Below are 27,919 nucleotides of genomic sequence, written 5' to 3'. Positions count from 1 at the left end.
ACACCATCGGTCAAATTACGCCTGTTTAGATATGAATCTCGGTCATTTACTAAGAAGTGCAAAGCAAAAAAACACAAAACACTGCCGTGAAAAATTACAACTCGTAAAAAAGTCCTAAAAAAAACAGACCTGCTTTTTTTTTCCGTGATTTGAGATGCATGCAGGGATCCATGAGATCCGTGCATGTATATCAGTGGGAAGGGGTGGGAAAGAGCTTATTTTTGCCAAAAAAATTGCGTGGGGTCCCCCCTCCTAAGCATAACCAGCCTCGGGCTCTTTGAGCCGATCCTGGTTGCAGAAATATGGGGGGAAAAATGACAGGGGTTCCCCCATATTTAAGCAACCAGCATCGGGCTCTGCGCCTGGTCCTGGTCCCAAAAATACGGGGGACAAAAAGAGTAGGGGTCCCCCGTATTTTTAAAACCAGCACCGGGCTCCACTAGCTGGACAGATAATGCCACAGCCGGGGGTCACTTTTATACAGCGCCCTGCGGCCGTGGCATCAAAAATCCAACTAGTCACCCCTGGCCGGGGTACCCTGGGGGAGTGGGGACCCCTTCAATCAAGGGGTCCCCCCCCCCCAGCCACCCAAGGGCCAGGGGTGAAGCCCGAGGCTGTCCCCCCCCATCCAATGGGCTGCGGATGGGGAGGCTGAAAGCCATTTGTGATAATGAAAAGATATTGTTTTTAGTAGCAGTACTACAAGTCCCAGCAAGCCTCCCCCGCATGCTGGTACTTGGAGAACCACAAGTACCAGCATGCGGCGGAAAAACGGGCCCGCTGGTACCTGTAGTACTACCACTAAAAAAATACCCAAAAAAACACAAGACACACACACCGTGAAAGTATAATTTTATTACATACATACACACATACATACATACTTACCTTATGTTCTCACGCAGGTCGGTCCTCTTCTCCAGTAGAATCCAAGGGCTACCTGTTGAAGAAATTCTACTCACCAGATCCATGGGTCCAGGCTCCTCGGCAAATCCAGGGTTAATCCACGTACTTGAATAAATAAAAAAAAACGGTGTCCCGACCACGAACTGAAAGGGGACCCATGTTTGCACATGGGTCACCTTCCCACGAATGCCAGAAACCCACTTTGACTTCTGTCTAAGTGGGTTTCTTCAGCCAATCAGGGAGTGCCACGTTGTAGCACTCTCCTGATCAGCTGTGTGCTGCTGTCCTCACTGACAGGCGGCACACGGCAGTGTTACAATGTAGCGCCTATGCGCTCCATTGTAACCAATGCTGGGAACTTTCTGCTCAGCGGTGACGTCACTTTAGGTCAACCGCAGGGCAGAAAGTTCCCATCATTGGTTACAATGTAGCGCATAGGCGCTACATTGTAACACTGCCGTGTGCTGCCTGTCAGTGAGGACAGGAGCACACAGCTGATCAGGAGAGTGCTACAACGTGGCACTCCCTGATTGGCTGAAGAAACCCACTTAGTCAGAAGGCAAAGTGGGTTTCTGGCATTCGTGGAAAGGTGACCCATGTGCAAACATGGGTCACCTTTCAGTTCGAGGTCGGGCAACCGTTTTTTTGTTTTATTCAAGTACGTGGATTATCCCTGGATTTGCCGAGGAGCCTGGACCACTGGATCTGGTGAGTAGAATTTCTTCAACAGGTAGCCCTTGGATTCTACTGGAGAAGAGGACCGACCTGCGTGAGAACATAAGGTAAGTATGTATGTATGTGTGTATGTATGTAATAAAATTATACTTTCACGGTGTGTGTGTCTTGTGTTTTTTTGGGTATTTTTTTAGTGGTAGTACTACAGGTACCAGCGGGCCCGTTTTTCCGCCGCATGCTGGTACTTGTGGTTCTCCAAGTACCAGCATGCGGGGGAGGCTTGCTGGGACTTGTAGTACTGCTACTAAAAACAATATCTTTTCATTATCACAAATGGCTATCAGCCTCCCCATCCGCAGCCCATTGGATGGGGGGGGACAGCCTCGGGCTTCACCCCTGGCCCTTGGGTGGCTGGGGGGGGGGGACCCCTTGATTGAAGGGGTCCCCACTCCCCCAGGGTACCCCGGCCAGGGGTGACTAGTTGGATTTTTGATGCCACGGCCGCAGGGCACTGTATAAAAGTGACCCCCGGCTGTGGCATTATCTGTCCAGCTAGTGGAGCCCGGTGCTGGTTTTAAAAATACGGGGGACCCCTACTCTTTTTGTCCCCCGTATTTTTGGAACCAGGACCAGGCGCAGAGCCCGATGCTGGTTGCTTAAATATGGGGGAACCCCTGTCAATTTTGTCCCCATATTTCTGCAACCAGGATCGGCTCAAAGAGCCCGAGGCTGGTTATGCTTAGGAGGGGGGACCCCACGCATTTTTTTTTGGGGATTTTACATTGTTTAATTAAAAAAAAAAAAAATAAGAACCCCAGCACGGATCACACAGATCCGGCCGAGATTGATTGTAAAAAAAAACGGCAGTGTTTTGCTAATCACTGCCGTAAAAATAGGTAAAAAAAAACGAATGACATCGACATCGGAAGAAAAGAAAAACCCGAATACGACAGCTTAGTAAATCCATCGTAATCAATTCAAAAAGTTGCAGTTTTACACTGTCGATGTCATTCGTGATTGAACTTTGACCTTTTTTCGGAAATTACGAATCTTAGTAAATTTACCCCCCTGTGTCTCTTTCTCACCCTGTCTGTCTCTCTCCCTGTGTGTCTCTCTCACCCTATCTATCTGTCTCTCTCCATTTCTCCCCGTCTCTCTCTCTCTCACAATGTCTATCTGTCTCTCTCTCCATCTCTCTCCCTGTGTCTCTCTCTCACCCTATCTGTCTCTCTCCCTGTGTCTCTCACTTACAATGTTTATCTGTTTCTCTCTCCATCTCTCCCCCCGTGTCTCTCTCTCACCCTATCTGTCTCTCTCCCTGTGTCTCTCTCTCACCGGGTGTAGTATGATATGCCGGCGGCCGGGCTCCCGGCGGCCAGCATACTGGCGCAGGGAATCCCGACCGCCGGCATACCGACAGCTGGGCGAGCGCAAATGAGCCCCTTGCACGCACGGTGGCGCGCTATGCGCACCACACTATCTATACTCCCTTCAGGGGGTCGTGGACCCCCAAGAGGGAGAAATGGTGTCGGTATGCCGGGTGTCGGGATTACAGCACCGGTATACTGTGCGCTGGGATCCCAACAGCCGGCAACCTAAATACCACCCCTCTCACCCTGTCTATCTGTCTCTCTCCCTGTGTCTGTCTTCCTCCATCTCTCTCTCTGTGTCTCTCTCACCCTGTCTATCTGTCTCTCTCTCTCTCTCCCTGTGTCTATCTCTCACCTTGTCTGTCTCTTTCCCTGTTTGTGTGTGTCTCTCTCTCTGTATGTGTCCCTCTCTCTGAGTCCCTTCTCATGTCAGGCTCTCTCTCCCTCCCCACGCCACTCTTTATTTCCATCTCTCTCTCTACATGTCTGTCTCTCACTTTGTCTCTCCATGTGTCTCTCCCTCCATATGTCTTTCTCTCCCTGTGTCTGTCTCTCTCTCTATCTTTCTCTCAACATGTCTCCTTCTCCTTCCCCATATCTGTGTGTCTCATGTCTGTGTGTCTCACTCTCTCTTCCTGTATCTGTCCCTCCCCATGTCTGTCGCTCTCTCTCTCTCTCTCTCTCTCTATTTGTCTCTCTCTGTGTCTTTCCCTCCACATTTCATTCTCTCCATGTCTGTCTCTCTTTCCACATCTCTGTCTCTCCCTACCCATGTCACACTCTCTCTCCATAACTGTCTCTCTCTCTGTCCCTGTCTCTCTCCGCATGTCTGTCTGTCTCTCTGACACACACACACACATACACACTTGAATTGGGTTGGAGGTTTCCATGTATGTGCGCTCTCTCTATTTATTCTCTCTCTCCCTCTTCTCTCATATCTGGAAAAAGAACCTTCCGAAAAATCCTGCGTTTGTCCCTGTATTGCGGTACCGAAGTTTGGTGTACATGCGCCTACCCTATGTCAAATGGGGAGGATGGGGGGGGCACCAGTACCTTACTTTGCCAGGGGTGCCAGAATCCCTAGATACACCTCTGGTCTACATGCAGACCCATAAAAAGTGCAGCGCTCTGTGTATCCTGCTATCACTTGCGCATCTTTCCTGTCCTTGTTTGGGTTTAAACATTCAAGGATAGTTGCATCAAACCTTGGAGAGCCCTACAGTGCAGAGATATAAAGGAGGAGATGTACTAATCCTTGGAGAGCGATAAAGTGGAGAGAGATAAAGTACCAGCCAATCAACTTTTAACTGCCCTGTTGCAGGCTATGGGGTCTATTTACTAAGCCTGGGATGGAGATAAAGCACCAACCAATCAGCTCTTAATTGTCATTTTTCAAACACAGCCGGTGACATGGAAGTTAGGAGCCGATTGGCTGGTACTTTGGGGGTCATTCCAACCCGATCGCACACTGCACTTCTTCGCAGCGGTGCGATCGGGTCGAAACTGCGCATGCACGGCGTGCGCATTGTGCACGCACGGCTGTCGCCGGGCAACGATGCTGGGAATGAAGAAACTGGTCGCAGCGGCGACCGCAAGAAGATTGTCAGGAGGAAGGCATGTCTGGGCGTCAACTGACCTTTTTCTGGGAGTGGTCCAGCGAACGCAGGCGTGTCCAGGCGTTTTGAGGGTGGATGTCTGACGTCAAATCCAGGACCTGCTTCGCTGGATCTGTCGCAAATGGTAAGTAGGTATAGGGCTGGTCTTGTTTTGCTAGAAACTTTTTTCAGCATAGCAGGGCTGCACAAGCATTCGCAGCCCTGCTATGCTAAAATACACTCCCCATAGGCGGCGTCAAGTTGATCGCACGAGCAGCAAAAAGTTGCTACGTGCGATCAACTCGGAATGACCCCCTTTATCTCCATCCACTTTATGTCCATCCAAGGCTTAGTAAATATACCCCTATGTTTGAAAAATGACAGGTGTTGATTGGTTGGTACTTTATCTCTCTCTCCACTTTATCTATTTACAAGGTTTGATACATCTCCCCTTTGGCAACTGACCATATTTGTAAATGCATGCTATGCATCATGGGAGATGATGTCATGCTGAGGTGACTCACTTCCTGTTTGTCTCCTGTTACTTCCACTTGGTGTCTGACTCATGCTGGATAAAGACCTGTATTACACTGATGCTGCAGGCGTCGTCCTGATTTTGTTGTTACACATCTACATGGGCCAGTATTTACTAAAAATCCGAGTTTGGCCGATTTGTGTTTTTTTTTCTAAGTCCCAGTCCCCCATGGATTCTACATGGAGAAGAGGACCGACCCTCGTGTGAACATAGGTAAGTATGTATGTTTGGAGGTGTGGATGTATGTAATAAACTTATACTTTCAAGGTGTGTGTCTCCTGTTTTTATTGGGGTATTTTTTTAGTAGTAGCAGTACTACAGGTGCCAGCGGGCCCGGTTTACCACTGCATGCTGGTACTTGTGGTTCTCCAAGTACCAGATTGCGGGGGAGGCTTGCTGGGACTTGTAGTACTGCTACTAAAAACAATATTCACATTTTTTCAACAAGGCTATCAGCCCCCCATCCGCCGCCCTTGGATGGGGGGGACAGCCTCGGGCTTCACCCCTGGCCCTTGGGTGGCTGGAGGGGGGGACCCCTTGATTGAAGGGGTCCCCACTCCTCCAGGGTACCCCGGCCAGGGGTGACTAGTTGGGGTTTTAATGGCACGGCCGCAGGGACCGATATCAAAGTGTCCCCCGGCTGTGGCATTATCTCCCCAGCTAGTGGAGCCCGGTGCTGGTTTCAGAAATACGGGGGACCCCTAAGCTGTTTGTCCCCCGTATTTTTGGAACCAGGACCAGGCGCAGAGCCCGGTGCTGGTTGATGAAATATGGGTGAACCCCTGTCATTTTCCCCCCCATATTTTTTCAACCAGGATCGGCTCAAAGAGCCCGAGGCTGGTTATGATTAGGAGAGGGGACCCCACGCAAATTTCTTTCAAGATTTTAAAGACTTTAATGAACTTTTTAAGGTACACAATGAAGCCCTGCATGAATCTCACAGATCCGGCCGGGTTTCCTTGTGTTTTTTCAGGCAGTGTTTTACTCATCACTCCCGAAAAACACCGCCTGATATTACGAATCACATCGACATCGGAAAAAACAATTGTGCAAAACTCGTCAGCTTAGTGAATGACCGTATCAGGATTCAAAAAGTTGCAGTAAAATGCACCCGATACCATTCGAGTTCAAACACCCTTCAAAACGGACAAAACACGAATATTAGTAAATAAACCCCATGGTGTCAGAAGTGGGATGCTATGGCACAAGGTCTCAGGAGAATAGATCCGCTGATTTTTGATGAAAACGTGGCTGACAACTGGCTGAGGTTTAAAAGGGAATGGCACGTACACTCCATAGCAGGCCTTTCAGACAAATCAAAAAAAGTCCAGGCAAACCTCACAGGCACCGATGCTGTGGACAAATCAGATGATTTTGTATACGCTGACGTAGAAGACAGAGAAGATCCTGACATCTTATTTGAACATATTTCAACATATTTTCAACAGCACAAACCAAAAGGCACTATATAGTCCTACGTCTCCACGTTAAAGCTGCTGGCAAAGAAGAACAATTTTGGTATCCTCACAGAGGAGCTCATCCGTGACAGAATCGTATGCGGCATACTCAGCGACAAGGTACGTGCACAGCTGCTGCGGGAGAAGGGCCTCACATTAGAAACTGCCATAAATATCTGTATGTTAAATAAGCAGTCTGAAAAGGGCACAAGGGAACTAAGAAAGGACGCTAAGGTGTGTGTCATGGTGGCCGTTCCGTGCCAATCCTCCACGTGTGGGAACTGCGCAGCACAGCACCCTCCTGACAAACAAAGCTGCCCCTCATATGATAAATGATGTAATGCATGTGACAAATGGAATCATTTTGCAAGATGCTGCCGCTCCAAAGATCAAACTTCTATAGAGCAACAGTCTAAGTCGCGCTATAGCCGCTCACCCCAGTGGATTAACCAGATTGAAACGGAGCCAGGGTGTGAATCGGTTCGCGTGACAGTTTGTGATAGTGTAGACCACTTGGATGAAAAGGGCAAAATATTTATCAAACTGAGAACAAAGCATACGAACAAGGTGGCCATAGTCAAAATAGACTCAGGAGCGAAGTGCAATGTCATATCCTACAAACAACTATGTGAAATAGATCCAACTGCACAGATAAACCCACGAGACAAGATCAACTTGATAGCTTATGGTGGCCAGATCATCACCACACTGGGTACCACAAAGCTAAAGTTTACCCGTGCTGATTTGCTATTCCACATTGTGGATAAAAAGGTTAAACCACTGCTAGGCCTGCCTGACAGTATGAAGCTAGGCCTTCTCAAATTGGGGCCTGAGGTACACGCAATACAGGTGACCGTCCCGGAAATAAAAGACTTTCAGGATTTATTAGATTGCAGTACACTTGGCAAGCTTCCTGTTGTGTACCATATGAGGCTGGATGACTCCAATGTACCTACTGTCTGTGCCCCCCGGAGGGTTCCTATCACAATGAAAGACAAAATCATTAAAGAGATCCACAGAATGACTCAATTGGGTGTCATTGCCCCCATAGAGGAAGCAACATAGTGGGTGTCCGCCATGGTGAGGATGGGAATGTACGTCTTTGTATTGATCCAGTACACTTGAACAAAGCACTGCTGCGTCCATATCACCCTCTCCGCACCATCGAGCAAGTGATTGCTGACAGTTTTCAGTTCCCTGGATGCAAAGTGCGGATTCTGGCAAATCCCTTTGGACAGAGCTTCGTCCCTGCTCCCTGCTTTCATGACCCCGATAGGGCGGTATGTCTTCCTTCGCATGCCCGCCTTCGCATGCCTTATGGAATCACTACAGGCAGTGAGGTCTTCCAGTGTTGCATGGAGCAACTGTTTGCAGGCTATCCCTGTGAAATCATCGTCGATGACATCCTGGTGTGGGGCCGCACCAAGGAAGAACACGACCAGCAACTGCACCAGGTACTTGAACAGGCCCGTGCTTTGAACCTCAAGCTCAACCCATACAAATGCAAGTTTAGAGTTACAGAAGTGGCGTACGTGGGCCATGTGTTCACTAGTCAAGGCGTCAAACCGGATCCAAATAAAATCACTGTCATCCAGCAAATGCCGCTTCCGGCTGACCAACAGGCACTGCAGCGCTTCCGCCAATGGAATGCTGATGCGGAATCAAAAAAGAATATTGAGGCGCTACCTTACAATGGAGAAGCCCTCTTTGGAGACAAGCTGGATGCCATGATTTCAACAACTACATCAGGCAAGTCAGCATTTCTGCCTTCCACAGCTGCTCCACCTAGGAAAGGATATCATTCTCATACGATGCAGTCCTTTTGGCCCAACAAGTCCAAAAAGGCAAAGGGTACCCCCTTCTTCGCAGGAAGAGGGCGAGGAAGAGGTAAAAAAATCTACAACACCATAAGTCAACAGCTACTTCTGCTAAAACCTCAGCATGACTCTGGGGCTCCCCTGCGGGAGTACGATCGGGTGGGGGTACGTCTACTGTTTTTCAGCCAGGTCTGGATTCACTCAGATCTGGATACTTGGGTATTACAGATAGTATCCCAAGGGTACAAATTGGAATTTCAAGACCTTCCCCCATGCCGATTTTTCAAATCAGCCTTACCAGCTTCTGTTCAGGACAAAGATGCTGAACGCAATACAGAAATTATGTCAAGACAACGTAATTTCCTTAGTTCCTGTGTCACAACAGGAAAAAGGGTTTTATTCAAGCCTGTTTGTAGTGCCGAAATCGGATGGCTCGGTCAGACCGATTTTAAACCTAAAGACTCTGAACCTCTATTTGAAAAGGTTCCAATTCAAGATGGAATCCCTGAGAGCGGTGATCTCCAGCTTGGAGGAAAAGGAATTTCTGGTGTCAATGGACATCAAAGATGCTTATTTACATGTTTCCATCTACCCGCCGCATCAGGCATACCTGAGGTTTGCGGTGCAGGACTGCCACTACCAGTTCCAAACATTGCCTTTCGGGCTCTCCACGGCTCCGAGAATATTCACCAAGGTGATGGCGGAGATGATGGTTCTCCTTCGCAAGAAAGGAGTCAACATAATTCCTTACCTGGACGATCTCCTCATAAAAGCGAGATCCAGGGAGAAACTAGTGCAGAACATTGCACTTTCCCTGACAGTGCTTCAACAGCACGGTTGGATCATAAACCTTCCAAAATCACAATTGGAACCCACAATAAGGTTATCATTTCTGGGAATGATATTGGACACGGAAGCACAAAAAGTATTCCTACCGGTGGAAAAGGCTCTGGAGATCCAGAGAATGGTCAAACAAGTTTTGAAACCAGCACGCGTATCGATTCATCAGTGCATCCGCCTGCTGGGGAAGATGGTAGTGGCCTACGAGGCTCTACAATTTGGCCGATTCTACGCCAGGGTCTTCCAATGGGACTTACTGGACAAGTGGTCAGGATCGCACCTACACTTGCACCGGAGGATAATTCTGTCAACAAAAGCCAGAACTTCACTCTTGTGGTGGCTTCAAAGTTCTCACCTCCTGGAGGGACGCAGGTTCGGTATTCAGAATTGGATCCTGGTGACCACAGATGCAAGCCTCCGAGGTTGCGGAGCAGTCACGCAAGGGGAAAGCTTCCAAGGAAGATGGTCAAGTCAAGAAGTACTTCTTCACATAAACATTCTGGAATTGAGAGCTGTGTACAACAGCCTTCATCAAGCGGCACGCCTTCTTCAAGGTCGTCCCATACAGATCCAGTCAGACAGTGTAACGGCAGTAGCTTACATAAACCGCCAGGGTGGAACAAAAAGCAGAGCGGCAATGGCAGAGGTGACAAAAGATACTCCTCTGGGCAGAAAGACATGCAAAAGCTCTGTCGGCAATTTTCATTCCGGGAGTGGACAACTGGGAAGCAGACTTCCTCAGCAGACACGATCTCCATCCAGAAGAATGGGGCCTCCACCCAGAGGTCTCTGCGGAGGTAGCAAGTCATTGGGGCATTCCTCAAGTAGATATGATGGCATCACGTCTCAACAAGAAGCTTCAGAAATATTGTTCCAGGTCGAGAGACCCACAAGCAATAGCAGTAGATGCACTGGTGACCCAGTGGGTGTTTCAGTTGGTGTATCTGTTCCCTCCACTACCACTAATACCAAAAGTTCTCAAGATCATCAGAAAAACAAAGGTTCGTGCAATTCTCATTTCTCCAGACTGGCCAAGGAGGGCTTGGTATCCAGATCCTCAGGAATTGCTACTGGAAGATCCTCGGCCTCTTCCTCTTCACGAGGACCTGCTTCAGCAGGGGCCGTTAGTTTATCAAGACTTACTGCGGCTACGTTTGACAGCATGGCTGTTGAGCGCCAGATCCTAGCCCATAAGGGTATTCCCAATGAAGTCATTCCCACACTTATTCTGGCCAGGAAAGGGGTAACGTCCAAACATTACCATCGTATTTGGAGAAAATATGTATCTTGGTGTGAAGCCAAGAAGTCTCCTGCAGTGGAGTTTCAATTAGGATGTCTTCTCCTATTTCTACAGGCGGGTATGGATGCTGGCTTGAGCTTAGGGTCTATCAAGGTACAGATATCGGCCTTGTCCATTTTCTTTCATAAACAGTTGGCTTCCCTTCCTGAGGTCCAGACGTTCATGAAGGGGGTTCTGCGCATCCAACCTCCCTTTGTGCCTCCTGCGGCACCATTTGATCTTAATGTGGTGTTGCAGTTCCTTAAATCGGACTGGTTTGAGCCTCTGCAAGAGGTGGAGTTGAAGTTTCTCACTTGGAAAGTGATCATGCTGTTGGCCTTGGGTTCAGGTATACGAGTGTCTGAATTAGGGGCTCTGTCACACAAGAGTCCTTATTTGATTTTTCATGAAGATAGAGCTGAACTGCAGACGCGTCAGCATTTTCTTCCGAAGGTTGTGTCTTCTTTCCATATCAACCAATCTGTGGTGGTGCCAGTGGCTTCTGACACCTCAGCCGTTTCAAAGTCCTTGGATGTCGTCAGAGCGTTGAGTACTTATGTTGCAAGAACGGCTCGGATAAGGAAAACAGAATCCTTGTTTGTCCTCTATGACCCCAACAAGATTGGGGGTCCTGTTTCTAAGCAGACTATTGCACGCTGGATTAGAGGTACCATTCAGCACGCTCATTCCACGGCAGGATTGCCGTTACCGAGGTCGGTAAAAGCCCACTCTACCAGGAAAGTGGGTTCATCCTGGGCGGCTGCCCGGGGTGTCTCGGTATTGCAAATTTGCCGAGCTGCTACTTGGTCAGGTGCAAACACGTTTGCTAAGTTTTACAAGTTTGACACCTTGGCTGCTGACGACTTTCAATTTGGTCAATCAGTTCTGCAGGAACATTAGCACTTTCCCGCCCGTACTGGGAGCTTTGGTACATCCCCATGGTACTAAAATGGACCCCAGCATCCTCTAGGACATAAGAGAAAAATAAGAATTTACTCACCGGTAATTCTATTTCTCGTAGTCCGTAGTGGATGCTGGGAACTCCGTAAGGACCATGGGGAATAGCGGGCTCCGAAGGAGACTGGGCACTCTAAGAAAGAATTAGGACTACCTGGTGTGCACTGGCTCCTCCCTCTATGCCCCTCCTCCAGACCTCAGTTAGGGAAACTGTGCCCGGAAGAGCTGACACAATAAGGAAGGTATTTGGAATCCCGGGTAAGACTCATACCAGCCACACCAATCACACCGTACAACTCGTGATACTATATCCAGTTAACAGTATGAACAACAACTGAGCCTCATGAACAGATGGCTCATAACAATAACCCTTTAGTTAGGCAATAACTATATACAAGTATTGCAGACAATCCGCACTTGGGATGGGCGCCCAGCATCCACTACGGACTACGAGAAATAGAATTACCGGTGAGTAAATTCTTATTTTCTCTGACGTCCTAGTGGATGCTGGGAACTCCGTAAGGACCATGGGGATTATACCAAAGCTCCCAAACGGGCGGGAGAGTGCGGATGACTCTGCAGCACCGAATGAGCAAACTCAAGGTCCTCCTCAGCCAGGGTATCAAACTTGTAGAATTTTGCAAATGTGTTTGAACCCGACCAAGTAGCAGCTCGGCAAAGTTGTAAAGCCGAGACCCCTCGGGCAGCCGCCCAAGAAGAGCCCACTTTCCTCGTGGAATGGGCTTTTACAGATTTAGGATGCGGCAGTCCAGCCGCAGAATGTGCAAGTTGAATCGTGCTACAGATCCAGCGAGCAATAGTCTGCTTAGAAGCAGGAGCACCTAGCTTGTTGGGTGCATACAGGATAAATAGCGAGTCAGTTTTCCTGACTCCAGCCGTCCTGGAAACATATATTTTCAGGGCCCTGACTACGTCCAGTAACTTGGAATCCTCCAAGTCCCGAGTAGCCGCAGGCACCACAATAGGTTGGTTCACATGAAAAGCTGAAACCACCTTAGGAAGGAATTGGGAACGAGTCCTCAATTCCGCCCTATCCATATGAAAAATCAGATAAGGGCTTTTACAAGACAAAGCCGCCAATTCTGATACACGCCTGGCCGACGCCAAGGCCAACAGCATGACCACTTTCCACGTGAGGTATTTTAGCTCCACGGTTTTAAGTGGCTCAAACCAATGCGACTTTAGGAAATCCAACACCACGTTGAGATCCCACGGTGCCACTGGAGGCACAAAAGGGGGCTGAATATGCAGCACTCCTTTAACAAAAGTCTGAACTTCAGGCAGTGAAGCCAGTTTTTTTTGGAAGAAAATCGACAGAGCCGAGATCTGGACCTTAATGGAACCCAATTTTAGGCCCATAGTCACTCCTGACTGTAGGAAGTGCAGAAATCGACCGAGCTGAAATTCCTCCGTTGGGGCCTTCCTGGCCTCACACCAAGCAACATATTTTCGCCATATGCGGTGATAATGTCTTACGGTCACATCTTTCCTAGCTTTAATCAGCGTAGGAATGACTTCCTTCGGAATGCCCTTTTCTTTTAGGATCCGGTGTTCAACCGCCATGCCGTCAAACACAGCCGCGGTAAGTCTTGGAACAGACAGGGCCCCTGCTGCAGCAGGTCCTGTCTGAGCGGCAGAGGCCATGGGTCCTCTGAGATCATTTCTTGAAGTTCTGGGTACCAAGCTCTTCTTGGCCAATCCGGAACCACAAGTATAGTTCTTACTCCTCTCCTCCTTATTATTCTCAGTACCTTGGGTATGAGAGGCAGAGGAGGGAACACATAAACCGACTGGTACACCCACGGTGTCACTAGAGCGTCCACAGCTATCGCCTGAGGGTCCCTTGACCTGGCGCAATATCTTTTTAGGTTTTTGTTGAGGCGGGACGCCATCATGTCCACCTGTGGCCTTTCCCAACGGTGTACTATCATTTGGAAGACTTCTGGATGAAGTCCCCACTCTCCCGGGTGGAGGTCTTGTCCAACAGATCCCACTGAAAGATCCTTGCATGGAACCTTCCGAATGGAATTGCTTCGTAAGAAGCTACCATCTTTCCCAGGACTCGCGTGCAGTGGTGCACCGACACCTGTTTTGGTTTTAGGAGGTCTCTGACTAGAGATGACAATTCCTTGGCCTTCTCCTCCGGGAGAAACACCTTTTTCTGTTCTGTGTCCAGAACCATCCCCAGGAACAGTAGACGCGTTATAGGAACCAGCTGCGACTTTGGAATATTCAGGATCCAGCCGTGCTGTTGTAGCACTTCCCGAGCTAGTGCTACTCCGATCAACAACTGTTCCCTGGACCTCGCCTTTATAAGGAGATCGTCCAAGTACGGGATAATTATAACTCCCTTTTTTCGAAGGAATATCATCATTTCGGCCATTACCTTGGTAAATACCCTCGGTGCCGTGGACAGACCAAACGGCAACGTCTGGAATTGGTAATGACAGTCCTGTACCACAAATCTGAGGTACTCCTGGTGAGGAGGGTAAATGGGGACATCCTTGATGTCCAGTGATACCATGTAATCCCCTTCGTCCAGGCTTGCAATAACCGCCCTGAGCGATTCCATTTTGAACTTGAACCTTCTTATATAAGTGTTCAAGGATTTCAAATTTAAAATGGGTCTCACCGAACCGTCCGGTTTCGGTACCACAAACATTGTGGAATAGTAACCCCGTCCCTGTTGAAGGAGGGGTACTTTGGTTATCACCTGCTGGGAGTACAGCTTGTGAATCGCCTCCAGCACCGCCTCCCTGTCTGGGGGAGTAGTTGGCAAGGCTGATTTGAGGAAACGGCGAGGGGGAGACGTCTCGAATTCCAGCTTGTACCCCTGAGATACCACTTGTAGAATCCAGGGATCCACCCATGAGCGAACCCACTGGTCGCTGAAGTTCCGGAGACGGACCCCCACCGCACCTGGCTCCACCTGTGGAGCCCCAGCGTCATGCGGTGGACTTAGAGGAAGCGGGAGAGGACTTTTTTTCCTGGGAACTTGCTGTTTGGTGCAGCTTTTTCCCCCTACCTCTGCCTCTGGGCAGAAAGGACGCGCCTTTAACCCGCTTGCCTTTCTGGGGCCGAAAGGACTGTACCTGATAATATGGTGCTTTCTTTGGCTGTGAGGGAACATGGGGTAAAAATGTCGACTTCCCAGCCGTCGCTGTGGAAACGAGGTCCGAGAGACCATCCCCAAACAATTCCTCACCCTTGTAAGGCAAAACCTCCATGTGCCTTTTAGAATCCGCATCACCTGTCCACTGCCGAGTCCATAATACTCTCCTGGCAGAAATGGACATTGCATTTATTCTAGATGCCAGTTGGCAAATATCCCTCTGTGCATCTCTCATGTATAAGATTACGTCTTTAATATGCTCTACAGTTAGCAATATAGTGTCCCTGTCAAGAGTATCAATGTTATCAGACAGGGAATCTGACCACGCAGCTGCAGCACTGCACATCCATGCTGAAGCAATAGCCGGTCTCAGTATAATACCTGAGTGTGTATATACAGACTTCAGGATAGCCTCCTGCTTTCTATCCGCAGGCTCCTTTAGGGCGGCCGTATCCGGAGACGGTAGTGCCACCTTCTTTGACAAGCGTGTGAGCGCTTTATCCACCCTAGGGGATGACTCCCAACGTATCCTATCCTCTGGCGGGAAAGGGTACCCCCTTAGTAACTTTTTGGAAATTACCAGTTTCTTATCGGGGGAAACCCACGCTTCATCACACACTTCATTTAACTCTTCAGAAGGGGGAAAAACCACAGGTTGCTTTTTCTCCCCAAACATAATACCCTTTTTTGTGGTACCAGGGTTAATGTCAGAAATGTGCAACACATTTTTCATTGCCGTAATCATGTAACGGATGGCCCTATTGGAATGTACACTAGTCTCATCGTCGTTGACACTGGAGTCAGTATCCGTGTCGACATCTGTGTCTGCCATCTGAGGTAGCGGGCGTTTTTGAGCCCCTGATGGCTTTTGAGACGCCTGGGCAGGCACGGACTGAGAAGCCGGCTGTCCCACATCTGCTATGTCATCAAACCTCTTATGTAAGGAGTTGACACTGTCACGTAATTCCTTCCACATATCCATCCACTCAGGTGTCGACCCCGCAGGGGGTGACATCACATTTATCGGCACCTGCTCCGCCTCCACATAAGCCTCCTCATCAAACATGTCGACACAGCCGTACCGACACTCCGCACACACACAGGGAATGCTCTGACTGAGGACAGGACCCCACAAAGTCCTTTGGGGAGAAAGAGAGAGAGTATGCCAGCACACACCACAGCGCTATAAATCACAGGGATGTACACTATAATGAGTGATTTTACCCTATAGCAGCTATAAATATAGTATTTGCGCCTAAGTTTAGTGCCCCCCCTCTCTTTTTTACCATATTGAGCCTGGAAACTGCAGGGGAGAGCCTGGGGAGCGTCCTTCCAGCGGAGCTGTGAGAGGAAATGGCGCCAGTGTGCTGAGGAAGATAGCCCCGCCCCCTTCACGGCGGACTTCTCCCGCTTTTTTTATGGATATATGGCAGGGGATTTTACACATATATAGTCTTAATGACTATATTATGTGTATTTTTTGCCAATGTAAGGTAATCTTATTGCAGCACAGGGCGCCCCCCCCCCAGCGCCCTGCACCCATCAGTGACCGGAGTGTGAGGTGTGCATGGGGAGCAATGGCGCACAGCTGCAGTGCTGTGCGCTACCTTAATGAAGACCGGAGTCTTCAGCCGCCGATTTTCTGGACGTTCTTCTTGCTTCTGGCTCTGCAAGGGGGACGGCGGCGCGGCTCTGGGACCGGATGACCGAGGCTGGGCCTGTGTTCGATCCCTCTGGAGCTAATGGTGTCCAGTAGCCTAGAAGCCCAAGCTAGCTGCAAGCAGGCAGGTTCGCTTCTCTCCCCTAAGTCCCTCGTAGCAGTGAGTCTGTTGCCAGCAGATCTCACTGAAATTAAAAAACCTAAATATACTTTCTTTTCTAGAAGCTCAGGAGAGCCCCTAGTGTGCATCCAGCTCGAGCCGGGCACAGATTCTAACTGAGGTCTGGAGGAGGGGCATAGAGGGAGGAGCCAGTGCACTCCAGGTAGTCCTAATTCTTTCTTAGAGTGCCCAGTCTCCTTCGGAGCCCACTATTCCCCATGGTCCTTACGGAGTTCCCAGCATCCACTAGGACGTCAGAGAAATAGGATTTGTATAACCTACCGGTAAATCCTTTTCTCGTAGTCCGCAGGGGATGCTGGGCGCCCGCCCAGTGCTCATTTTTCCTGCAAATTACGCTTTGTCTTTTTACACAGGTTCTCATGTGTTAAGATGTTCACAGCAGTTGCTGTTGCGTTATGCATGCACGTTAGCATGGGTTATGTTAAAGGCCATGTTAGGCGGCATGTTTTGTGTGGTGTGAGCTGGTATGAATCTCGCCACTAGTTTAATATAAATTCTTCTCTCGAAGATGTCCGTCTCCTCGGACACAGTTCCTATACTGAGGTCTGGAGGAGGGGCACAGAGGGAGGAGCCAGTTCACACTGTTAAAAAGTCTTAAAGTGCCGAAGGCTCCTGCAGAACCGTCTATACCCCATGGTACTAAAATGGATCCCAGCATCCTCTATGGACTACGAGAAAAGGATTTACCGGTAGGTTATAAAAATCCTATTATTACAGTGATGCTGCAAGTGTCGTCCTGATTTTGTTGTTACACATCTACAATATTCATATGGATTCTGAACTTGTTCACATCAGCAGCAGGATATAATGGAGTCTGAAATCGGCGACTATTGTTCTGTATGGCTTCTGGTTTTATGAGAGATAAATGAACATACATTCAGAGGCTTAGCGAGGGCGGTGCCGGTGGAGCTCATGCTCCAGGCGCCTGCCTCTAGCAAGGGCGCTGCAGTCCCGCCAGCAGCTAACACTGCGCTGCCAGCGGCATCAGTGTTCTGTCGCTGTGCTGGGGAGGAGGAGGGATGGATGCTCTCAGCTCTCCCTGGCGCCGCCGCCACCAGCACAATAAAGTTTTTTCTCTTTTGGGCACAGCGCACGACGTCATGACGTCCGTGCGCTGTGACTGAAGAACAGGAGGAGCCGCCCACTGCCGCAGCGACAAGGAGCTCAGGACGAGGGCAGAAGAGGTAAGTGTATTTGCTGGAGAGACACGTGGGGAGGACGCCATGGGGAGACACGGGGAGGGGGTGTAAGCAGCCATACATATGGAGACAAGAGACAGGAGGGACAGCAGCCATGGAAAGACACAGGGGGGGAGCCATGGGGACACACAGGGGGGGAGGTAGCCATGGGAACACATGGGGAAAGGCAGCCTTGGGGAGACACAGTGGGGAGGCAGCTTTGGGGAGATACAGGGGGGGAGGCAGCCATGAAAAGACTCCCCTTTAGTTTAACCCCACATGTACACTTTGGGGGGAGGGAGGGCATAGCACGGATGTGCTCCGGGCACCGTGGCTCCACGCTACACCTCTGCATACATTTCTTAATACTTGAATACTTCAATACTTCACAGACACTTTCATCCAATCGACTCACTGGTATTGGAGGAGACAGACTTTCCGATGTCCGCCAATGACCTGTGCATGGGTTTCTTGGTTTGGTGCCTATGTTTCCTCAACAGGACGTAGCTAATTTTCTCCCTGAGGTCAGGCTTGAGCATTTCATCTTCTACTTGCTTCTCAATTATGTCATCTGCAATAGAAAATCTCTTGTCAGGTTCCCTGCAATAAAGGTGAGGTCACTAAGGGGCTTATAAGGACCTGATCACTGTTATGCGAATTTGCAAGCGGACGATTATCGATCAACTGGGTATGCGTACAGATCGTAGTATGCATGCGCGAAGCCAAATAGCAGAAAAATCCAGCAACTTTTTTGATCGCTAGCCGTACGCAAGTTGATTGACAGGAAGCTGGCATTTGGGGGGTGGTAACTGGCTGTTTTCTGGGAGTGTCAGGAAAGACACAGGCGTGGCCAAGCGTTTTCAGGGAGGGTGTGTGACGCCAGCTCCGGCCCCGATCAGCCTGATTCTATCACATTGTAGGAGTAGGTCCCGGGCTATGCATAAACTGGAAAAATCATGCGATGGTGAGTTGTGAACAGATTTGCACTGAACCGGTGATCGCCGAGATTTTTGAAAGCCATATGCAGACTTGCACGGGGCAGGTTTTCGCTTTGTCTGGACGGCAGCTATCTGATCCCAGACTTGTGCAAATTCGCAGAGGAGCAATCAGGTGTGAATAACCCCCTATGACTCCACTTAACTCCTTTGTGTGTCCTACTAATTATGGTTTGGGGCTGGAGACAGGGAGAGCAGGAAGCTGAGTCAGCATTGTGACACTAGTTTTGTCACAATGCTGACTTCAGTCTGCTTTTAAACTCTTTCCCACTAGAAGTGATGGTTAAAAGGATGTACAACATACAGTAAATCAGCCATAGGACTGCATTGAGCTTGACCATAAACTGGTATTCCACAATACAACATACATGTTGGCAATTGACTCTTCCATGGGCCATTCCAAAAAAAGTTTTACCTACAATTTGCGGAAGGGAATAACCATCTAAATCAAGCAGCACGGTTCCTGTCTGAAGACATGTCCGCAACTCGAATAGGCTGTGTAGGGACAATGTTGACACATGTGGCTTGCTCCACCGCTCTCCACCTTCTTCTACCTTCTCCTCAAATTTTAACCACCTGTATAAAGGAACACAGTTGTGATGATCACATACAGTGGGAGGCAATGAGTTACTATTCACTCGTAAAGTCTACTACAGAGGTTTCCCGACCACAATATTTTTACCAGTGTTTAATAAATGATAACTTGTATTGGAGACTCTGAGGACATAAGTATAAATAAAAGTAATGTCTTTGCCATACGTTAGTGGGTTTGAACCGAGGAGCATTAAAGTGGCTTACATAGAAATAAAAGCTAAATCTCATAGTGATTTGCAAATTCATAATTTATTTTCTCCTGCCTTTTGGTATAAATAAAACATATTGTAAAGCTGTTTTTAAACAACCCTACTTCAGGGAAACTGGACGATCTCGTTCTTCAGATATGTGTCTAGTTGGTGCCAGGGCCGTCTTAACAGCAGTGTAGGCCCCTGGGCACAGCAATGCACTGGGGCCCCTACCCATCCTCCAGCGGTAGGGGTGGGGGTGCTATTAGCAGCAGTTCTGATGGTCCACGGCCAGTAGGGGGTTTATCTTCCGCTCAGCATGTAGGACCTGGATCAGTAATTTCTGCTAATTACTCCTGTACTGCACAGATGGTGGGTGATGGGGTGGGAGTGAGAACACTAAACTGTAGAAGGGGGCATTAGGCTGAATGAAGAAGCCCTGGTACATGACTTCTAGGGTGGTAGCGGGTGTTTAATATGAAGGGGAGGGGTGGATGGTGGAGGGGGCTTAATATTTATCATTTTCCAGTGAGAGGGCATCTTGCTTGACTGCAGATATCTCAAGTTCCTGAAAATTTATTTCTTAGCTTTCAATGGGATAAAAAACTAGAGAGTCCCACTTTTCAGAAGGTTCTGGGGACTTGGGGATCAGAGTTCAGGATCCAGAGCAATTCACCAACGAATATCTAAAACTGCATATTAGGCGTGTGGAGCTGGAGCAGGGACCGCCTGCTGGAAGGCTGATATCTCTGGTTCTTGCCATAGTAGAAACAAGCTGCCAGTGTCCACCAAAAGGGGAGAGTCACATCTTTTGGAGTGTACCACGAGTGAGAAAAGTCCCTGTTAGTTGGCATGCCGACTATCGGGATTGTTAGGGGGCAGGATCCCGGCGACAGTATTGTGACCGGTGGTCACACAACTACATACCCCTGTAACTGGCTGAAGGGGTAGGGTGTGCACCAATCACATGACACTGACATCCAATCCTTGACGTGATCCTCTTCCAGGCATGCCGAACTGCTGCCATAGAGATATGTGGCCTATGATTTCCATGCCTCTTAATAATAAATATATATACCTATCAGTTCTATACAAATAATACCAGGAATTCTGCATATTAAGTAAGAATGTGCACACTTTTGATTTTTGCCTGGTTTGATTATTAATACAACCAAGTCCTTTTCACAAAGCTAATCCTGCTAAGATTGTTTTCCTCTTCCTTAATATACTAAAAGTTGCATGACTTGTATTATGGATTACAGCAGAAACAAGGGGAGGCTTGACGGAACTCTTAAGAGTTTCATTTTCTCAGTAAAACTGATTTTTAAACAGATGTACAATCAAACAGGCACCGTAATCCTAATCTTCCTAAACCTTTCAGGCCTAGTATTATTATGTTGGGTTTTTTTTTTTTGCTTTTCTCAGCATCCCCAACCAGTGGGGCATGGGACATGAAGGGCCCACCGTGGGAATGACATTGTAGGGGACCACGCTTAGGAGTGTGGCCTGTCTTCAGAGCGGGTGTGACCAGCCACCACAGAGGCTTGGCTAACCATAATAACGCATATTGTAAATACTGCTAGTGCATGCGTGATAATGTACCAGATTAATAACAGAAATAGAGAATACATCATAGTCCTGTGCAGTATAAGGTAACATATGTATAATGTATAATTCAAATGCATAGGCTGAAACATAATCCCTAGAGAAGATGGTGGGCCCTCGGACAGTGCGGCCCACTGGGGAAGGGGGGGTCCCTGTGCCCCAGCGAGTCACTACAGAACTCTACAGTGGCAGATAGAGTAAGAGAAATATTTTGTTGTAGAGGCATAAATACTTACCAACTTTCTGTCTGCACCCTACGAGAGCGCATGCGGGGGCGCAAAGCGCAATATGGTTGGGTGGGCAGCAAAGGGCATGACAACACAATTGCATCATCGTGGTCTGGCCCATGCCCAGATTAATGGCATTGTAATATGGGGGCATGACTATGATGACATGTTTCAGCATGAATTGCGTATGCCCAGACCGCCCACATACTGAGTAAAGATGCGGTGCAATTCTGGGAGACTTGAATGCTTTTCTGGGTAGCCAGGGAATGCCACCCGAAATCCGCAAGTCAACCTGCCAATCCAGTAGACTAAGCAAGTATGCGGGACAGAACCCTTTATATTTCTGCACCAACAACAGCTAACAACAAACTTCCTATGCCTTGCAAATTGCAGACGTTTCCCTTCTTATTATAAGAAAAGAGCATATTGTGTTGTTTACAAAAACATAAGTCATGGCAACTGCCAGACTAACAGACACTGGCCTACATGTACAACGGAGAATAACGCTAAAACCAAGATTCAGATAAACACAAAAACCAGGTGGTGTTTATGTTTATCTGACAGCGGGAAACAGAGAGATATTTTGATGCAGCTTCTCCAAACAGTACTCCACCAAACTGAGAAAAGATGACATGTGATAATTAAATAAACATTTGGGTCCAAAAGAAAGAATGCATTGTGATAAAGAAGCTGTGTTGCGGAAGCACACACTGACTCAGGACTTGCCCACCATGGTTTATTTAATCAGGATAACCGCAGACCAGCACTCATCATACAGTAAATGTTCACGGCCCTATCACAATGTAACAGAGATCTACTCCCTAGTCACTGGCCAACTTTCCCGGCGTCGATCACACAGATGAATGGCGTAGACAGCCTTTTTACCCCTTCCCCTCCCAGGCTGACAAGCAAATGACACACCCACCACGCCTTTGTAAGGCACTTCCTCACAGGTACTCTGGTTGATCAAGTACATGCTTTCAGCTGCAATACACTGCAAGGGAGAAATGCACTGCAGGTAAGACACACATTTTTTTTTATCCTCCAAACACATGACTTTGCTGGGTTTATTAGCTTAATATCCTTGGTTCCTCCGCAGCACACTGCTCCTACTGCCAAAGTATACACAAAATATTTACACATCTGATTCCTTGTACAATTCCTGAAACTTTCCATTTCAAATTAGTGTTATTGACACTATCAGGCCTCTCCTAACTCTGCTGGCCACATACTAATTATAGTATATTTGTGATCTGGATGACAGACAAGAACTATAATTAATGCTCCAGACCGTTCCATGCCATAGGTATTTACCAAGAATACATTGGGGGTAATTCACTTGCTACAAATAATTTATATTTCCATAATTGCCGGGCATCCATGATCTGTAATTTCTCTCAATACCATGTTATCAGTTACATAGAATTTGCCCTCCGTGACAAAGTCAATCATTTGGTGAAACGCGTTGCTATGCTGGTGTTTCCTGTTGCTGGCTGTATGGTAAACCAACCAGATTTGTACTGTGGACACAAGTGATCTGTTGTGCAGAGCTGAGCGACTACAGTATATATAATCTATACTGTTGTTTCATACTTTCACATTGATAAAATATTGTATTCTACTATGAAGAATCTATGAGTTTGTATCAGTTGCCATATTAGACAGTCCATGTGCTGTCATACTGTGAGATTGTAGAAGTAGATTTAAGTTTTAATAGGTTAGCACTATGTTAAAGTCAGGTAATAATTGGTTTTAAGAATTTACACAGATTAATGTGGTTTATAAAGAGTGCCTAGTGGTTAATCCTCCTCACCCCATGTTATACAGGAGAAGATACAGTATTAGCCCCACATGGGGTAAACAGGACAAAATGCTTTTGACTTGACCTGGCATGGTGATACCTGACCCCACAGCCTTCTGGGAGGATTTTTTTTTAAGAAGGATAGTTTTGATCATACAGAGCGTTCCTGGGGTAATTTGTGTTCAGAGGTACATTGCTCTGTATGCAAATGTGCTGTAATACAGTCTGCATGGGGATCAGTGATAACACAATAAGGTTTTACTCAGTGCAAATGTGTCCTAGCGAGGAAATTCCATGTGGATTTTAGATGTTAATCTGCTCACTTATTAAAGTGAGAATTTCTCTGGGCTCATGTAATACTTTCATTAGAGTTTAAAGCAGGATTTGTTTTATTCTGTCTTAATCAAGAATCTGTGTTGCTGTGCTAATTTGTTTCATGTTGACACATATTACTTACTGATGTAACTCCTCCTCTGATTAAACTCATGATAATTAAGCAGGTCTTAAATGCTGCTACAGGCTAAACTCCATATAGTTAGTACCTTTTCCTATGTTGGTAATTATGACTATATTTTGCTCTACAGTACGCTACACATTTGTATCTGCTTTCTACCACGGTATTTGCATCCTTAAGTATTTTTGCCCACACACTGCATAAAAATCTATATTACAGAATTAAGTGCTGTGAAATTAGGATCTAGTAGTGTTGGAATCCTCTGTCCACTGCTTTGTATCCTCTAGCTGTGGCCTTGGGGCCTTATTCAGTATGGATCACATTAGCAATGCGATCGCTCACTTAAGTATTTCTGTCCAGTGCACAGGCGCCGATGATCGCATCTCACTAATGTGAACACCTCTGCCTGGGTGAACACCTCTGCAGGGCTGTCCGGAGTGGCGATGCGGTGGCGTCAACTCATCATTGCAGGGTCGTGCAATCAGAATCGGGGGCAGATGTGGGGTAGATGCGGCCGCTGGGGCTGGAAACATGGCGGCGGGCCAACTGGCTTCACAGCCAGGCTGCGGAGGCAGGGGGACTGCCCTAATTCAGTGATGAGATCGCAATTGTATTGTGATCGCATCGCTGGCCCCCAGCATGCGAGAGATAGCAGTTGCAGTTTTGCTATTGGAACAAAGCTGCAACTGAAGCTGAATATGGCCCTTGGTTCCTAGAGACCGGATGCCAGTAAAGTTTGTAGGTGTCTCCGGGACAAGAAACCCCAACTAACTGGTAACAAGGTGGGTTAAAGCACCTCTAGCAGATGTCCAAAAAAGGACTTCACATTTTCAGCTTTCCGAAGCCTTCTACATAATCTCCAACTTGCACTTCTTAGTGCTATGTTACTCTAAAAAAAAGTATATTAAATGTTTTTATGTACAACATTTTTAAAAACAGTATCCAGATGACAGATCTAATATCTAGGAAGAAAGTTAATAGGTCGACACCATATGGTTGCCATGCATTAGGTTGACAGATGAAAGGTCATGACAATGGTCGACAGATGCTTCCGCAACTTCTGCTTGATTTACTATACATGTGGACTATGATTGGGAATAGTAACCTGTGGTGAGCGCAGCGAGGCACCTGGCCCGAAGTGTGGTGAGCGAAGCAAGCCTGCGAGGGTTTACATTTCTACTGATGGCGGTCATAGAACATGAAATTTACAAAATTTGGACAATACCCCCCAAAAAAAGTGTGTCGATCATTTTTTGTGTCAACTATTCTCATGACGACCTTTTGTACCTGTCGACCTTAACCACTGTTGGCCATTCATCTGTCCACCTTTTGTACATGCTGACCTAAAGAATGTTGACTATGGGGGTTATTCAGTAAGGACTGCAGATTCATCACGGGGCAAGGCCGCCCAGCATGCTAAATGGCCTGCCCAGTGGCTGCGACCCCCCTGCAGCTGCAGCTAGGCTGTGTACGCAGGCGGTCTACTGTCATTTTCTTGATCGGAGAGCCGCCCCGGAAATGCTGCAGACCTGGCCCCATTTTGCCCGCGCCGCCCCTGCAATGCTCCGTTGCCACCCCTGCCCACCTCTGCCTGTCAATTAGGCACAGGTGTTCGCAGCCAAAGAGATCAGATCGCATTGGTAGCGCACGCACAGGATGGGACCTGCGCGTGCGCATTAGCACCGCCAGTGGGGTTATTGCGGTTGCATCGATCAGCGATGCGACCTGTATAACCTCTTATATGTGGTCGACCCATACATTGTAGATCTATCAAACCACACCCTTTAAAAGCTATGCCCAGTGGTGTCACACCTTGACTAGTACATCTGTATATGATGAAGAATATCTTCTCTTTACTGTATATTCTAAACGGTTTTGTATCCTACTGTACCTACCAACAGCCTTGCTCATGTGACATGGGAACATGGAACTCCCCAGTATTAATGGGTGTGATTCACATTAAAGATACACAAAATAAGTCAATTGTAGTATCATGGATCACTATCAAAAAACCTTGTTTTAAAATGAATGACGGTACAGTTTCTGGGGAAATAAGAGGCCTGATTCCCAGTTGGCTGCCGCTGCGTCCCTGCGTGCATGTTTTACCGGACACACATCTGCGTCTTTATGCATTATCGCTACAAGCTCTTTCCTGGGGTACAGCCCCAGTGGCAAACGCAGGATTTGCATGGGGGGGGTTTCCAGAACTGGGCAGAGCCAATCACGGGGAGCGGACTGAGGTGACCCAGTATATGCTGGGTCCGTAAAACTAGTGTGTCTGTGTGTGTGTGTGTGTGTGTGTGTGTATATATACATATATCTACACATATATATATATATATATATATATATATATATACACATATATATATACATACACACACACACATACATATACACATATACATAGCATATTAAACATGCATACATATATATATATATATATATATATATATATGTACACACACATACAGTACACATATATATACACATGTATATATATCATATGTGTGTGTGTGTGTTTATATGTATGTATATACATGTGTATCTATGTATGCACGTGGATATATATGTACTATAATTAAAATAAAGTAAACTTTTATTGCACTTACAAGTGCCACCAGGAAGACAGCAGGCTGCAGAGGACGCTAGACAGCCATTAATAATACTCATGCAGCTAATTTTAGTGGAGGGGGGTTTCTGGGTGCTCGGAAACCCCCCCTGGGTGCGCCACTGAGCCCTGCGTTTGAATGCACAAGAATGACAGGAGCTGATTGGTTTGTACTCTATCGCTCTCCACTTTATCTCTCCATGTCCTTTATCCTGGTCTGTAAAGCAATCTCACAGCTTCCATGTCTATTAATAAATATGAAGTGTTAATGTGCAGAACATTTATAAAGAATACAGTATAAAAATAAACCCTACATACCAATAAACAAACAAGCTACAAGTTTAAGCCAATTGTTATTGGATGCCTTATCACAGCTGGGTGTCGGGTTAACCCTACAAACCGCTGCCACTATGGCTCTGCTGACAAATCTTTTCATATGGAAGATTAAACTCACATTACAAAGACGGATGGGGTAAAAATCCGAAAGGTCTGGGCCATACGGGGAGGCTGTAAACTCTCCCTCCCCATCTCTGTAAGAGACATCCCCCAGAGGGGGACAGACAGGGATACACACTACTAGCCCCACAGTGGCAGAGGTCGCTGCAGGGAGCCAGTCCGCTTCAGTGTTCTGTGGTCCGTTCTGGTTCTTACTCAATCCCCCAAAGACATTTCCGTAGTATGAAACATAAAAAGGGGCAATTCAACCAATTCAAAACTGCTGAATGAGGAGCACAGTAAAATCACTTTATCCACATGTGCATTGTCACCAAAGACTGGAATGTTAGCTTGACTGGGTGGGAAAAACATATGTCTTACTAATTCAGTTTATTGGGAATAAAAAAAAGGTGCTTGGAGGTGACACGGACAGTCACAATAATAATAAGTCCTGCACTGTGCATGGGTTAAAGACATGGCGCTTGTTTTTGGTATGTAAAATGTTGTAAATTGTATATTTTCCCCATTAACCAATATGATAGGCTGTAATGGATTTAAACTGTAAGTACCTTGCTGTTTCCTTCCACTCCAGCTCATCGCCATCATGTTGCAATGTGTCCATCTCTGTGAACAATGTGGGATTTGGAGCCTCGTCATCTTCTCCCAAAATGTATCTTAAGCGTTCAGCTGCCGGAGACACTAAGGATGACATATACCCGTCATCATACAACAGCACAAACACCCCATGTCATAGTGTTGTGAGGCTACGGCATCATTACATAGCAATCCACTGCACAGTACAGGTATAATAAAGCATATTATTAGGATTCAGTGAATATTCACTAGATTTGGGGACAGAATTTTGCAATGACTCCATTGGAACTTGGATTTGTATATATCCTGTGCGGAATTTCCCTTATAATTTTAGTTTGGAATTCCTCTAGAATTTTCTGTCATATGAAATCCCTCTATCATCCTTGGGGGTAATTCAGACCTGATCGTAGAAGCAAATTTGTGAGCAGTTGGGAAAAACCATGTGCACTGCAGGGGGGGCAGATATAACATGTGCAGAGAGAGTTAGATTTGGGAGGGTTATATTGTTTCTGTGCAGTGTAAATACTGGCTGCTTTATTTTTACACTGCAATTTAACACACCCCACCCAAATCTACTCTCTCTGCACATGTTATATCTGCACGCCCTGTAGTGCAACATGGTTTTGCCCAACTGCTAACGAATTTGCTGCTACGTTCAGGTCTGAATTACCCCCCTTGTACGATCTGGGCATCCCTGTTATTATACCCTAACCACACCAGAGAGCCGCATGGACTGATACAGTCATTTCCCCAGCTGATACAGGCTATAAATTTGGGAAAATGCAGAATGTGGAATATACTAATGCAGAACTGGAAAATTGTGTCACTCTGC

General features: G+C 47.3%; 1 protein-coding gene across 1 annotated transcript in view; it reads right to left on the bottom strand.

Moving 5' to 3' along the window:
* The window catches only part of SLC4A5 (solute carrier family 4 member 5), a 176,365-nt gene that overhangs the window by 68,907 nt on the left and 79,539 nt on the right, over nucleotides 1–27,919 (bottom strand). The window contains exons 4-6 of the mRNA XM_063932112.1: nucleotides 27,063–27,192; nucleotides 18,994–19,154; nucleotides 17,999–18,154 (exon numbers count right to left, since the gene is read on the bottom strand). Of these exons, the coding sequence (XP_063788182.1) occupies nucleotides 17,999–18,154; nucleotides 18,994–19,154; nucleotides 27,063–27,192 (447 nt within the window). The remainder of the gene's footprint in view (nucleotides 1–17,998; nucleotides 18,155–18,993; nucleotides 19,155–27,062; nucleotides 27,193–27,919) is intronic.

The sequence above is a fragment of the Pseudophryne corroboree genome, chromosome 6 (genome assembly GCF_028390025.1).
Source record: "Pseudophryne corroboree isolate aPseCor3 chromosome 6, aPseCor3.hap2, whole genome shotgun sequence".
NCBI lineage: Eukaryota > Metazoa > Chordata > Amphibia > Anura > Myobatrachidae > Pseudophryne > Pseudophryne corroboree.
This window is presented reverse-complemented; position numbering and strand designations above follow the sequence as displayed.